The 13,920-nt window shown below is 48.7% G+C and overlaps 1 protein-coding gene, 1 long non-coding RNA gene and 5 other non-coding genes across 8 annotated transcripts; 5 read left to right on the top strand and 2 right to left on the bottom strand.

Moving 5' to 3' along the window:
• Positions 1-2,153: 2,153 nt before the first annotated feature.
• Positions 2,154-3,764, bottom strand: RAB42 (RAB42, member RAS oncogene family). Its single transcript, XM_007097939.3, has 2 exons — positions 3,464-3,764; positions 2,154-2,857 (listed from the first exon to the last, which is right to left on the bottom strand). Exons 1-2 carry the CDS (start codon positions 3,706-3,708, stop codon positions 2,434-2,436), a joined length of 669 nt encoding a protein of 222 aa, XP_007098001.2. The 5' UTR covers positions 3,709-3,764; the 3' UTR covers positions 2,154-2,433.
• Positions 3,765-5,149: 1,385 nt separating this feature from the next.
• TRNAK-CUU lies at positions 5,150-5,222 on the bottom strand. Its single transcript has one exon. It is a non-coding gene; the product is annotated as a tRNA-Lys (tRNA).
• Positions 5,223-10,333: 5,111 nt separating this feature from the next.
• LOC102948979 lies at positions 10,334-13,460 on the top strand. Of its 2 annotated transcripts, none has more exons than XR_447096.3 (5): positions 10,334-10,843; positions 11,871-11,969; positions 12,259-12,335; positions 12,684-12,734; positions 13,335-13,460. It is a non-coding gene; the product is annotated as an uncharacterized LOC102948979 (long non-coding RNA). The 2 variants fall into 2 exon arrangements; XR_006221136.1 differs by lacking the exon at positions 10,334-10,843 and adding an exon at positions 10,863-11,036.
• Positions 11,376-11,510, top strand: LOC122241742. Its single transcript, XR_006221965.1, has one exon. It is a non-coding gene; the product is annotated as a small nucleolar RNA SNORA16B/SNORA16A family (small nucleolar RNA).
• On the top strand, positions 12,003-12,133 carry LOC122241756. The gene has a single exon (XR_006221979.1). It is a non-coding gene; the product is annotated as a small nucleolar RNA SNORA44 (small nucleolar RNA).
• On the top strand, positions 12,363-12,495 carry LOC122241757. Its single transcript, XR_006221980.1, has one exon. It is a non-coding gene; the product is annotated as a small nucleolar RNA SNORA61 (small nucleolar RNA).
• On the top strand, positions 13,190-13,263 carry LOC122241769. The gene has a single exon (XR_006221992.1). It is a non-coding gene; the product is annotated as a small nucleolar RNA SNORD99 (small nucleolar RNA).
• Positions 13,461-13,920: the final 460 nt, after the last annotated feature.

Below are 13,920 nucleotides of genomic sequence, written 5' to 3'. Positions count from 1 at the left end.
AGTTCACATCTCTGGGTCTGGAGGCAGGGAGCAGGGTGGGGGTGCGGTCAAGATCTTTTAAGATCTTTGGTAGAGTCTGGAATCCTTGTTATTTCCCCAAAGTGTTTACTTTGGTAGTCTCTGTTCCCTTACAGTGATTAGAAGCAAAACCCTCAGGGGAAGAAGGGGACATCCATTTTGTGAATTCCTACTGTGTGGCCAGCACTGCCTTAAATTTCTCATCTAATCTTTTCTTAAGAAAGAAAATTTCTTTTTAATCTTTATTTATTTTTGAGAGAGAGAAGGAGAGAGACAGAGCATGAGTGAGGAAGGGGCAGAGAGAGAGGGAGACACAGAATCCGAAGCAGGCTCCAAGCTCTGAGCTGTCAGCATAGAGCCTGATGTGGGGCTCAAACCCACAAACTGCAAAATCATGACCTGAGCCGAAGTCACACGCTTTAACCAACTGAGCCACCCAGGAGCCCCTCATCTAATCCTTTCTAAAACCCTGTGAGTTAGGTATTACTATCCTCTTTTTCCAGAGGAGTCCACTGTGGCTTGCAGAGATGAAGTGAGTTCCCCAGGGTCCCACAGTTACACAGTGGAGCTGAGATTCAAACTTGACTGCAAAGCTTACCCTACTTTTGGCAGCTGGGATGATACTATCTATGGGTAAGAGGTGATCCTTGGGGTGCCTGAGTAGCTCAAGTTGGTTAAGCATCTGACTCTTGATATCATCTGACTCTCAAAATAAACTTTAAAAATAGTAGTAAAAGAGGAGGCAGAGCACAGCGAGACCCACCCTGGCCCATCCCCTATGGGGAAGAAGCTAAGAAACCCACCTTGACTAGAAACCTCCCAAGAGCCCTTGGAAGAAGGGATTATCAGTCACATGATACTGAAGAGGAATCTGAGACTGAGTAAGTCCCCAGGTCACAAAGTGAATTAAATGGTTTTGCTCTTTTGCTGTGGCAACTGTCCATGCCCTTCCTGTGCCCACTGGCACAATGACACCCCTCCTATTCCTGCAGATGATTCTTCTTCTTCTTCTTCTTCTTCTTCTTCTTCTTCTTCTTCTTCTTCTTCTTTTTTATTTTGAGAGAGGGCGAGAGACAGAGAAAACGTGAGAGTGGGGGAGAGAAAGAGAGAGAATCCTAAGGAGGCTCCCAGCTGCGAGCACAGAGCCTGATGCCATGCTGGGCTCAAACTTATGAACCCTGAGATCATGACCTGAGCCGAAATCAAGAGTTGGATGCTTTATTGAGCCACCCATGTGCCCTACACCTGCTGAGATTCTTACCAACATAAATACCATCTCCAGGAAGCCTTCCCAGATTGCCCCAAGGTATTTTCTGCCTAGCAGTTCCTGTTCTCCAGGAGGCAATTTCTGAGACGAGGATTAGTGAGCAGATATGGATTAGGGTATTCTGGAGAGCAATACCCTATACCCAATACCCTTGGGGGAGTGGGGGAAGGAGGTGTGACTAAGCAGAGGGAGAAGAACGGTGATGTTGTAAGAACAATGGCCTCAATTTGCCCCATGAAGACTGACAAAGCTGGGTTTGACGTTCTGAGTTGGGGCAAAGAAAGCCAGGCTTTTAAACACTCCTCCCAGCCCCAGTGGATTCAATAGATTAACATTGGATGTGGGCAGTTTCCAGAGGGTGCTGTGAACCCACCATCAACACCATCGCTGCCCTCCCAGGGACAAATGGGTGGGGGTAGGAGGCTGTGGGTTCTTCACCCCCAAAGGAACAACTTGGTGGCTAATCAGAGTGTCCACTGTGTGCCTAACCTAGGAGCTGGCCCCTCGTGTTCATCCCTGCCTTCCAGATCCAGATCAGGCACCTGGCCTTGGAGTAGGGGCTCTGAGCAGCAACCCTGAGTTTCAGGGCACGCATTTAAGACTCATCCAAGCCTGAGGACCTAAGGAGGCTCCGAGGTAGGCTTGCCCTGAAATTTCCTGCCCAGTCCTTGTCTGTGCAGCAGCTTCCAGACGCGGTGCGTCTCAGCGTCCGAGCTCAGAAACACTGCCAGAACTGTCCAAGATGGGAAAGAGTGATGAGGACAGTTCTTGTTATTCAGTTCTTACCGGATGGCTGGCTCTGGGCTGAGCATGTCCCCACATTCATTGTCTCATTCATGCCCACACACTCCCACCCACCCCCCATGCCCCCACCCCCTGCCGTGATGTGGGTCTTTAATGAGCCCCACTGACAACTGAGGAAACAGGCTGAAGGACAGGAAGCTGCTGTACACGTGACTTCTTAGAGCTTGCTGGAAGAAAATCTTTCTGGAAGAAAGTCCCTGAGACCCCAAGAGTGACTGCTAAGATACTGTTTATGTTAACCCTTTGGATACATCCTGCCATTTGATCTCCAGAAAGATCCTGCCACTCCCCATTCCAGCAGCACTTCTGAGGTTGACAGAGGTTTAACCCTTTCCCTCCCAGAGTCAACACTGACATGGGCCTGGGGGCTGCTTCCTGTGGGGGGACCTGGGGACTTGGGCCTTGTGGATGAGCCGGACACCCCCCCAGTCCTCTTCCAGCTTGATGTCCCCCTGCTCCAGAGCCTGCTGGATGGCGTCAGCAAGGGTGTTGAAGGCCAGGTCCACATTGCAGTTCTTTTTGGCCGAGGTCTCCATGAAGGCCATGCCCAGGGAGGCAGCCAGCTCCTCTGCCTCCTGGGCTGAGACAACACGGGTGCTCTGCAGATCACTCTTGTGGCCAACCAGTAAGAAGATCACCTTGTTTGGGCCCTGAGTGGCCATGACCTCCTGGTGCCAGTCGCAGATATGTTCAAAGGACTTCCTGTTTGTCACATCAAAGACCAGTAGGACACCTACCACATTCCGGTAAAAGGACCTGGTGATGCACCTGAAGGAGGGGGAGTGAGCTGGGCGAGGTTTATGCCTTCAAGACCCCCCACCCCCCCCAAAGACAGGGCTTCCCTCACGAGCACTGACTGCCCCACAGGCCCCATAGCTCATTTCACACTGCTCAGTACTTCTCTGCTCCTGGCATCCGTGTCTCTCAAGAGAGTGCCTGTGCCCCTCAGCTAGGGAGCAAGTTCCAGTCACATACCCTCTGGACCATTCCTCCATTCCTGGAGGAAGCCTGATGTTTTCCTGATTGCAGCTTTTTGCTTCCCGTTTTCTGGCAAATTCCTATGCATCCTTCCAGGCCCACCCAAATCTCTCGTCCTTTCACGGCTCCCTGACACTTCCCGCTCTGCTCCGTGGGCTCTCTCAGCAGCCGGGTCACCCATCCCTCCAGCCTTCCAGAGCAGGGCCCTTCTGCCCTCCCAGCATCAGGGTCTCAGGCCACTGGCTGCATTTGTGTAAGGACTCCGAGTGAAGGGCTAGAGACCAGGGCATTCCCCAGACCTGTACCTGGGCCACTGAGGCCAACCCCGCTGGGGGGTAGCCGTGGAGGCCGGGGACACTGACCACCCCGAAGTCTCTCACCCCGCCCTCCCCGCACCTGAAGCGTTCGTGGCCCGCGGTGTCCCAAAGCTGCAGCTTGACGCGCGGCCCGGCGGACAGCTGCAGCTTGCGGCTGTAGAACTCGACGCCCACTGTGGGCGCCCACTCGGGCTCGGGCTCGGGCTTGGGCTCCGGGGCCCCGGGCGCTCCCGCCACGTAGCGCCGCAGCAGCGACGTCTTGCCCACGGCCGCGTCCCCCAGCAGCGCGATCCGAAACTGGTAGTGGCAGTCCGGTGCCTCCATGGCCCCCTTCTCGCCGCCCCCGCCGGAGGCCAGTGGCGGTCCGGCCTGGCCCGGGTCCGGCCTGGCCCCGCCCCGCCCCGCGGCTCGCTGGCTGGCGCCGCCCTCTGGGCCCCAGCGCCGAGACACGGGACCGCGGGCGGGGGGCGCGTTGTGCTAGTGACCCACCCCGGAGGCCCGGCGGCCGAGACACCCAGGCACGTGCTCGCCTCTCTGAACCCCAGTTTCGTCTTCCAAAATGGGGATAATAACCCCTACTTCTTAGGATGAGAGATGAAAGAAGGCAATGTGGGTTGGAGGAAGAGCCAGGAACGAACAAGAACGAGACAGGCACTGGCCCGAAACTAACACAGCCAGAGTGTCCACCTCATTCAGTCGCCGCTGCTGCTGTGCTGGCTTCTCTCTCCAGCCCCGCTCTCCAGGTAGTTCCCCGGTTGGGCCCCTGCTGCTGGACCTGGAGATGCCACTCTAGAAAGTTGATGGTTTATAGATGCCCCTTCCCTGCCCAGGTGCTCCTTTCCAGGAGCCCCATTGGCCCTGGCCTAGGGCCTCCTGTTCCATGGTCAGGTTCAATGTTTAACAACCCCATTGCATCCTTAGCACCTACCTGGGCTGGGCCTCAGGGCCCAGAGAGAGACTTGGACAGGGCTAGTAGAAGAGGCAGGACAGACAAATGTGATTCCAGAGGGAGTGCAGTTGGTCTGGGGCCTTGACAATTGACATTTATGAGGCCAGATGGTCAGTTCTTCACATTCTGTGGGCAACAATTTTGAGAGGGCCACTGTGTGCCCATTTTAGAGCTGAGGAGACTGAGGCTTGTCTCAGGTCACAGAGCACAGCTGAGACTCACATCTCAGTTTGTCTCCATCTTTGTTATCCCCTCGATGCCACGAAAGGGGACTGCAAATCAAGTACCAAGAGTTTCCAGGGCACAGTGGTCAGGTCTCACTTGGGTTAGTGGCAAGGGTAAGGCGGGGACAGCTGCTTCCAAGATCTACTCTATTCTCCCCAGTCAGGCCTTCTGGAAACCCAAGGTATCAAGGCTGAGGTGCTGGCTGGTCTCACACAGCTTGTCTATTGGTTTAATCCCACTGTCCAATGTGGGTGGATTTTACCAGTTTAATTTGTTTTGGCAAATTGGTGGTGAGGGGAATCCTCACTGTTGCAAACAATCATGTCATATTTCCTTCTCACCTTGTGAGTTTTAGGTGTTGTTCTGCTCATTTCCACAGATGAGGAAACTGAGGCTCAGAGAGATTAAATAATCCAAGATCACTCAGCAAGGAATACATTCTAGCTGCCAAGTTTACCCAAGGGCAAAGCCTTGTTTGGTATTTCTGTTTCTGGCAGGATCTAGGAAGGCCCAATTTTCTTCTAGCTAACTCTTTTTTTTAAAGTGTATGTATGTATGTATGTATGTATGTATGTATGTAAGTAATCTCTACACCCAGCATGAGACTTGAACTCACAACCCTGAGATCAAGAGTCACATGCTCTACCAACTGAGCCAGCCAGGTGTCCCTCTTCTGGCTAACTCCTAAGAAATCAGTAAGAAGCCACTTTGAGGGTCTCCACGTAATCTCAGTCATTGGTCACCTGCATGGTAGAGCCTGAAGGGGCCCATGTCTCTGCTCCTTCCCTACCTCTAGGAGTAGGAGAGAGGAAGAGAAATCCTTCCTACCAGGTTTCCCCAAATTAAGAGTCTGCATCACTCCCACCTGCCCCACTGATTCCTCTATTGAGATATTCTCCCCACCTCTGTTCAGATGGAAAATTATTTTTGTGTCAGATCTCTATGGATGTACCAGCCTCCTCCTCCTCCCCCTCCTCCCTCTCCTCCCTCTCCTCCCTCTCCTCTTCTCTCCTCTTCACTCTCTTCCTCCTTTTTTAAAGTTTATTTTGACACACAGAGAGTGCCCCCCACCACATACATGCTTGCACATGTTCTTGAGAGGGTGGGAGAGGGGCAGAGAGAGAGAGGGAGAATCCCAAGTAGGCTCCGTGCTGACCGTGCGGAACCTGGACCACGAACCTGGACCAGGAACCATAAGATCATCACCTGAGCTGAAACCAAGAGTCCGACAATTAACCAACTGAGCCACCCAGGCACCCCAGCCCTTAAGCGCCTTCTTTACCCACCACTGGTACTCTGAGCTCCAGCCATACTGAACATCTTTCCTCTTCTCAACCCTCTGCCAGGAACACACTCTCTCTCTTCAAAGGGCTAACTCCTACTTCATACCTTAGATTAGATCCCTGTCCTCAAGAAGCCTCTCACCACCTGGCCAATGAGGTCACATGCCCTTTTGTCCACTGTGCTGTCTCCCTCCTAGGTTACTTGAGGGCAGTGATCTATGATTGTATCCTCAGTGCTTGGGACAAAACAGGAACTCAGTAAATATTTATGGCTTAATGAATGAATAAAAGCAGGTAAGTGCTATTTATTCATTAATTCAGTCAGTCAAATCCCACAATAGGGCTGGGCTCAGGGAGCTACAGGGTCAGAGAAGACCTCATGCAGGAGGTGATGCTGAAGCTGAGTCCCCAGGGACAAGTAGGAGCTGGGGAGGTCAAAGAGGAAGGGCACTCCAGGCAGGGGCATCTGGGCAAAGGCAAAGAGGCATGAAACAGCTTGAAATGCAGTTTGAACCCAACATTGCCAGAAGGCTTTGTGGTTAGCACACATGGGCAGTGCACTGTCAGCATTGGAGTCTTTGAACTTCCTCTCCTGGACTCTCCTGCTGTGGGATGGGGTCATGTGCCTGACCTCTGCACCTAGCACCAGAGTCCAGATGTCAGCTGACCTTGCCATAGACTATGTGATTAGGGGTGAGGAAAGTGATTCCCCACCCCCTGCTTCCCCTTCTGCTAAGTAAGGCAAATCACGGTGCCCACCTCATGAAGTAGTCATGGAGGAACTGTATAACATGGCAGGTAAGTTATGCACATTTACATGAGATAGATCTAGGTTTTAGTTCCAACTGCCACTTACTAGCTATGTGGCCTTGGCCAAGTTTCATTAATTAATTAATTCATTTACTTAGTAATTGTTTCAATAAGTGCTGTCTCTTATATACCAGGCACTTATATAGCAGTGAAGATAAAAAGACACAATTCCTGTTATTGGCAGCTCACATTGTAATGGGGAAGACAGAAAATAAATCCATGTATAATGTGATGTCAAGAGGCAATAAGTGCCATAAATAACAATCAAGCAGAACAATAGCTTAAAGGGTGGCAGGGTAGCTATATCAAAATAGGGTGTCCTGAGGAGGTTACATAAAGTGAAGGAATGAGTAGTGTGGTTGTCTCTGATATCCAGAGAGGATAGTTCCAGGCAAGAAGAACAGCAAGAACAAAGGCCCTGAGGTGAGATCAGGCAATGATGCTACAAGCAGAGCAGAGAGGCTGAGAAAAGGGAGCAGAATGAATGAGGGAGCAAGTGGTGGGTGATGAGGGCAGAGAGGAGGAGGAGCCAAATCATGTGGCTTCAGAGGCCATTATGGAACTTCAGCTTTTATTCCAAATGTGTTGCAAAATCAGTGGAGATTTTTGAGCAGCTGAATAATAGGACGTAAATTTTTTCTTGGTTATGGTTTTTATTTTTACATCTTTATTGAGGTATAATTTGCACACAGTAGACTGTACATATTATAGTGTACAACGTGATGAGTTTTGATGCACATGTACATCCATGAAACCATTACCACAACCATGTAACATGCCAAAAAGTTTCCCCATGTCCGTTTTTAATTCTCCTAACTGTCCCCCGCCTGAGAGTTACTTTTTTGAAATTTTTAAATGTCTACTTTTTTAAGGGTGGGAGGGAGCAGAGAGAGAACAAGACGGAGAATCTGAAGCAGGCTCAACGCTGTCAGCACAGAGGCTGATGTGGGGCTCAAACCCATGAACCATGAGATCATGACCTGAGCCAAAGTCAGACACTCAACCAGTTGAGCCACTCAGGTGGCCCCCCTGCCGAGAGTTTTAATTTTGATGAAATGTAACTTATTAATTCAATATTGTACCGGAGGTCCTAGCCAATATTAAAAGGCAAGAAAAAGAAAGAAAAGGCATCCAGGTTGGAAAAGGAAGAAGTAAACCTGTCTTTTTATTCACAGACTTGTGAAAAATCTTAAGGAACTTACAAAAGAGGTGCCAAAACTAATACAGGAGTTTAGCAAGGATATGTTAATATGCAAAAATTCTATATATACTAGCAATGACCATTTAGAATTTGAAATCAACAAAAATGCCATCTACAATGGCATCAGAAATATGAAAGACTTAGGGATAGATTTGACAAAAGATATATAAGATCTGTACACTGAAAATTAAAAAACACTGTTGAGAAAAATTAAAGATGACTTAAATGGAGAGGTATACCATACTCATGGATGAGAGGACTCAAGATTGTTGTCAGGGGCACCTGAATGGCTCAGTCAGTTGAGCGTCCAACTTCAGGTCATTGTTCTTGAGTCAAGCCCCACATGGGGCTCGCTGCTGTCAGCCTGTCAGCGCAGAGTCCACTTTGGATCTTCTGTCCCCCTCTTCTGCCCCTCCCTTGCTTGCACTTTCCCAAAAATAAATATTTTTTAAAAAAGATTGTTATCAGTTCTCCCCAAATTAAGTCTACAGATTCAATGCAATTCCAACCAAATCCCAGTAGGCTTTTATTTTTATATTTTAGAGAGCATGCAAGAGGAGGAGAGGGCAGAGGGAGGGAGGGAGAAAGGGGGGGAGAGAGAGAGAGAGAGGGAGAGAGAGAGAGAGAGAGGGAGAATCTTAAGCAGGCTCCACACTCAGCACAGAGCCTGATTTGGGGCTTGATCTCATGACCCTGGGATCATGACCTGAGCCAAAATCAAGGGTCCAATGCTCAACGGCCTGAGCCATCCAGGCACCCTCCAGCCAGTAGGGTTTTAAAAAAATACAAATTAGGGGCTCCAGTCATGATCTGTTCAAGCCCCGCATTGCGCTCTCTGCTGTCAGTACAGAGGTCACTTCAGATCTTCTGTCTCCCTCTCTCTCTGCCCCTCTCCCATGTATGCAAGCACGCTCTCTGAAAAATAAACATTAGAAAAAATACAAAATTAGCTGACACTAAAATTTACATGGAAATGCAAAGACTGAACAGCTGAAACAATTTTGAAAAAGAACAAAGTTGCATGACTTATAGTACCCTATTTCAAAACTTATTAAAAAGCTACAGTAATCCGGACAGTGTAGGATTGAGTACAGAAACAGACCTACACATACGGTTAACTGATTTTTACAAAGGTGTCAAACCAATTAGATGGATAATCTTTTTCAACAAATGAAGATGGAACAACTGGAGAGCCATATGCAGTAAATAAGCAAACTTTGACTCTTACACCATACGCAAAAAATTAACTAAAAAATGAATCCTAGATCTAACTGTAAGAGCTAAGACTCTTAAACTTCCAGATGAAAACAGAGGGGAAAATCTTTAACACTTTTAAGTTAGGCAAAGATTTTTAAAATAGGACACAGAAAGCACAAAGCATAAAAGAAAGCAAATGGACATGCTAGACTTCATCAAAATGAAAACCTTGTGTTCTTTACACACCATTGGCTGGTTGTTGAGACCAGACTATAGGGGAGAATGGTAGAATCAGGGAGACTAATTAGGAGGCTACTGTGATTGTCAGCCGGCAATGATAGCATCAGTGGAGGTGGTAAGAAATGGTCAGATTCCTGTCACATCTCAAAGGTGGAGAATGTAGGATTTGCTGATGGATTTTAAGTGGGATGATAGAGAAAGAGGAGTCCAGGATCACTCCAAGGATTTGCTGAGATTGGGAAGAGCAGGTGTGGAGGAGGAAAGGCTATGTTCTGAGAAGCCTATTTATTAGATAGCCAAGTGTAGAAGTTCGGGGACGCTGCAGGATACAAGGTCTGGAGCTCAGAAAAGTAAGGCTGGAGAAACTCATTTGGAAGTCACCAGGAAGTTTCTTGCCTTACAGTCTGTTGTTTTCTCTATTAAATGAGAACAATAGTAATACCTCCTTTTTAATGAGTATATTAAGGATAAAAATTAACGAATAAAGTAAGCACAGAACACGTATTTAATTCTTGACAACTTCTTGTTTTTACATTGACGTTTATTCATTCCATGGACAAAACATGTACATGGCACAGCGATTCTGAGCGTGGTCTCTGCCGTGGACTCGTGGATTCAGGCCCTTCCCTCGTTAGTTACCTGGGTGATGCATCCCTCAGTTTTCTGATCTGTAAAAAGGGCATAACTACAAACCTACACACAGGGTTGTTGCGGAAACTAGTTGAGATAATCGAGCATAATCTGAGTAAGTGCTCGGCAAAGTTACTTATCTATTAGCGGGAAATGAACAAATAATGCATTCATCTTCTGAGTAAATCGGTCGCGTCTTCCTTGCTGAGAAACCCTCCCAAAGGGCCACGCCCCCAGAAGAGCTCGCAGAGCGCCTCTCCACACCCATCCGGTGGCTGCTCCTCGGTCGGCCCGCCGCGGTCGGAGCCGAGCTCTGACGCAGCTCACCGCGTCATTTCCCGACTTTGGATGTCTGACTGAGCTCCAGCGGGGACAGCGAGTCGGCTTCATTTACGAGCCCAGTGCCGAGTCCCAGACGTTCAGCGAGTGCGGAACACGGGCGGAAGGCTGCTCTCTTCCCGGCAAGAAGGCAGCGACTCCGCACGCGCTTAGAACTCAGAGCCTGACGCGCCTCCCGGCGCTTGAGGGCAGACGGACTACAACTCCCAGAGGTCTGCGCGGGCGCGTTGCCGCAGTGGTCGGGCGCGGCCGCCAAGGGCGAGGCCTATAAAAGCCCTCTCCCAACGCTCGGACGTCCCTTTTCCCAGCCGCCGTGCAGGTGTCGCTTCGTGCGCCGCTGTCTCAGACCTGCTGCAAGTCACGCGCATTCTTCCACTTACCCTACCGTAGCTTGGCCTCCACCGGCCCCTCACTCGCCCGGGCTGCCTCCCGAGGCTGAGGGATGTTGAGCGCGGCTCTCAGTTGCCGGGCCTCCCGGCCTGCTGGGACCGAGGTCCAGAAGGCCTGGTCGGTCGCATGCGCGATGAGAGGGGCCGGACCCCGAGAGGGCCGCTCCTGCTCCCGCCTCGGCCCGCGCTGTGACGGGTGAGTAACGCGGCCAGGCAGCGGGGTGCAGGGCAGTCTTGGGCCTGTAGTGGCCTAACTAGGGAGACGCCGCGTGGTGGTGTCAGCGGGATCGGAAACTGAATCGGCCCATTACAGCTACTTAATTGGGCGACCTTGGGGAAGTGACTTTACCTGTTATCTGGCTGCAGGACGTGTTAAGGAATTCATGCAGGTGGATAAAAAGGGATTTTTGGAGCTCGAGTCCTTTAGAACCTATTTTAAATTCCAGTTCTGTGGCTTTTCTACAATGATTGGCGACTTTCAGTAAATAGCTTAATTTAAACCTGTCCGTAAAACGGATGATAAAATGGTCCTGTAAAGATTAAATGAGACAAAACACTGGTACATAACAAAAATGAAGAAGTTGGGACCTGGTAGTAAGATATCTGTTCTCTTATTTGGTCTCCAGCATGTCTCAGTAGGTGAATTTCAGTTATGCAATAGTGCACAGGATTTAGGGGAGTCTGAGGGTTGGACAGCATTTGTGGCGGTCCTGAGACCTAAATTGCCCTGTGGCCCTTATCGAAGCTGCAGCTGCTTCCACATAGCTGCTGTGGTCAAAAAGGAGCCCAGAGTGACAGTTTTCCTTGACGGTCGCCGTTCTGTTTGCTGTAACTGATCTGCAACATATCAGGAAAAGACAATTCCCATGGTACCTGCCATTTCTCCGGTATAGGTGGAATCCTTTATTACAATAGACAGGTTTCCAGAGGCCAACAGAAATGCTCTGTTGATGGGTCTTGCATAGAGTTGCTAGAATAAGACTTCTGAGAAATAGATTGCTGAGATGAAGAACAAGTATGGAGGGGCAGGCAGTGGGAATGGGTTGGACATGTGTGCTGGGAAAATCTAGTGGCAAGTGGCACAGATCTTAACAGTGCTCTGGGTCACTGCCCTGAAAAGCTTAAGGCATAAGTACCAGGGTCAAAAGCCAGTCAAACATTTTGATTCTCAAGACCAGAAGAAGGGAACAATGTCATTCAGGACAACTGTGTTCTCGTCTTAGTTGTGCCAGATGAAGATTCCAGGATGACTCTGAGGTTGAGCTTTCTGGTGAGGATTCTGTGGTCAGGACTGTGATGGAACACAACCATCTCAGGACCCGGTAGGTTTCTGGGAACTGCCTGGTGGGTCAGTACAGCATGTTTCCAAGGGCTGTGGCCGGTTGTGGCCATGGGATCTCCAACTGCATGCGAGAGCAACCTGGAGAGACTTTGACAGCACAGGTCAGCATAATACCTGCAGCTGCCACTCGCCTTTCCTATAAACGGCTTGGGACCTGGGCTGGAAGCCTTCTAAGTGAGTCCGGGTGTTTTCCATAAACTACCACGTGGATGGTAGATGGGTGTTTCGATCAACTTTTTCGTTTAGAGCTTTCACCCTTTTTTCTGCAGGTTGCCCCCAAGTGTCCTGGAAGTATCTGCTACTGAAGAATCTGAAGTTACCAGGTTGTTGCTGTGCTTTAGATAAGGTAAAGTTAGATGCTGAAGACATCCTGACCCTCCGGTTCCCTTTCCCATCGGATCTGAACACTGGTCTTGGTGGTCGTAAAAGGAGGAAAAAGAACACTGAAACTAGCCTCCCAGTGCTTATCGTCTGGTATATAGCTTGGAGGCTAGTTTCAAACAAGATTTGAATTCTCTTTGATCTCCTCCTCCCCTGTAAAATGGGATAATCTTAGGCCTAAAGGGAGGATGTAGGTGAAGGTCTGGGCAGTTGTAGTGATGGCTGACTTAATACTTCTGAATTTGATCAACATGAATGTCCTTCTTGCCTCTTGGTTGAGTGTGTCCTGTTTTTGTTTTGTTTTTTTTTAAAGATCTGTTACCAGTAAAGCTGTCCTTATCTGTGATTATGGATCTATAGTTGGGTAAGTTGGCTACCTAAACTTCACTGTAGCTTCCTTACAGCGCCAAGCGGTGGAGTGTTGTAAACCCTAAGTAGTGTAGTGAATCATGAGGCAGCTTAGGCCTGTATGAAAGAAAGTCTTAGCTTTTTAATACTACATCGCTTATACCTGTTAGCTGTTCATGGCCAGAAGAGAAAAATGTTTGGTGTGATTTGGTCTGTTAGATTTGCCTATCCTGTTGGAAGGCTAGAAAGAGCACAACGTGCTGTGAGTAGAAAGTACCAGATGCCAAAGCCCTGCACCTTCAGCAGCAAAGGCTGATTGCTTTGAATGTGCAGTCGTGGTTTGAGCTCCTGCTCTGAGGTTTGGGGAAACCTCAAACCATGGGATCATACTGGCCCCTTTCCTGAAGTGTGGGAGATGGGTTGGGCAGAAACAAGTAGTTCATCTAGTTCAGGGTATGTTTTGTTAGGCTGACTGGTCCAGGATGAAACCTAATCTGAGTGGACATCTATGGATGATAAATGCGGATATGGGACTGAGACCAGTTTGGGAAAAATGTCTGGGTGGCATTAATTAATTGGGGGAATATTAACACACTGGCATACACTTCCTTTTCAGGAGACAGACCTTATGGAAGAGGCAAGCTAAAAGACAACAGGTTATTTTCGGTGGAAAACCATGACCTCTGTATTTCTACTAATGCTGGCATGTGGTATGTAAGTGACCAATAAAAGACTTAAAGTATGCTTGTGTCCATATTCTTGATGTCCTTCAAGCTGCTGGTTATTCCCCATTACAGTGTTAAACTCTTTATTTTTATTTTTTATCCTTTTTTTAATTAAAGGATAATATGATGAGTTCTATAACTTCCCATTTATATAAATGTCTCCTTCAGTAAGCCTGAAAATTCAGGCTGAGCCTAAGACTGGTGTTCCTTAAAAAAATGTTTATTAGAGGGAGAGAATCTTAGGCTCCACGGAGCCCAGTGCAGGGCTCAGGGCTTGATCCCATGAGTCAAAACCAAGAGTTAGACTTTCAAACCAAAACCAACTGAGCCACTAACAGAAAAGTAGGAATAAAATGGGAGATTTTTAGTATAAAACCAGACTTCCACATGGGTGCTGGAGATCTGTGTAAGAGGACTCACATCTACTAAATGAAATTAAGGTCAAGAAACAGGCCAGGTGGATGTAAATTATTAAAA

Source organism: Panthera tigris, chromosome C1 (assembly GCF_018350195.1).
Source record: "Panthera tigris isolate Pti1 chromosome C1, P.tigris_Pti1_mat1.1, whole genome shotgun sequence".
Classification (NCBI taxonomy): Eukaryota; Metazoa; Chordata; class Mammalia; order Carnivora; family Felidae; genus Panthera; species Panthera tigris.
This window is presented reverse-complemented; position numbering and strand designations above follow the sequence as displayed.

Coding starts and splice junctions, on each gene's coding strand:
- RAB42 (XM_007097939.3), bottom strand. CDS start 3,708: ATGGAGGCACCGGACTGCCACTACCAGTTTCGGATCGCGCTGCTGGGG. Junction 2,858..3,463: donor GCGGGCCACGAACGCTTCAG/GTGCGGGGAGGG, acceptor CCCCTCCTTCAG/GTGCATCACCAGGTCCTTTT.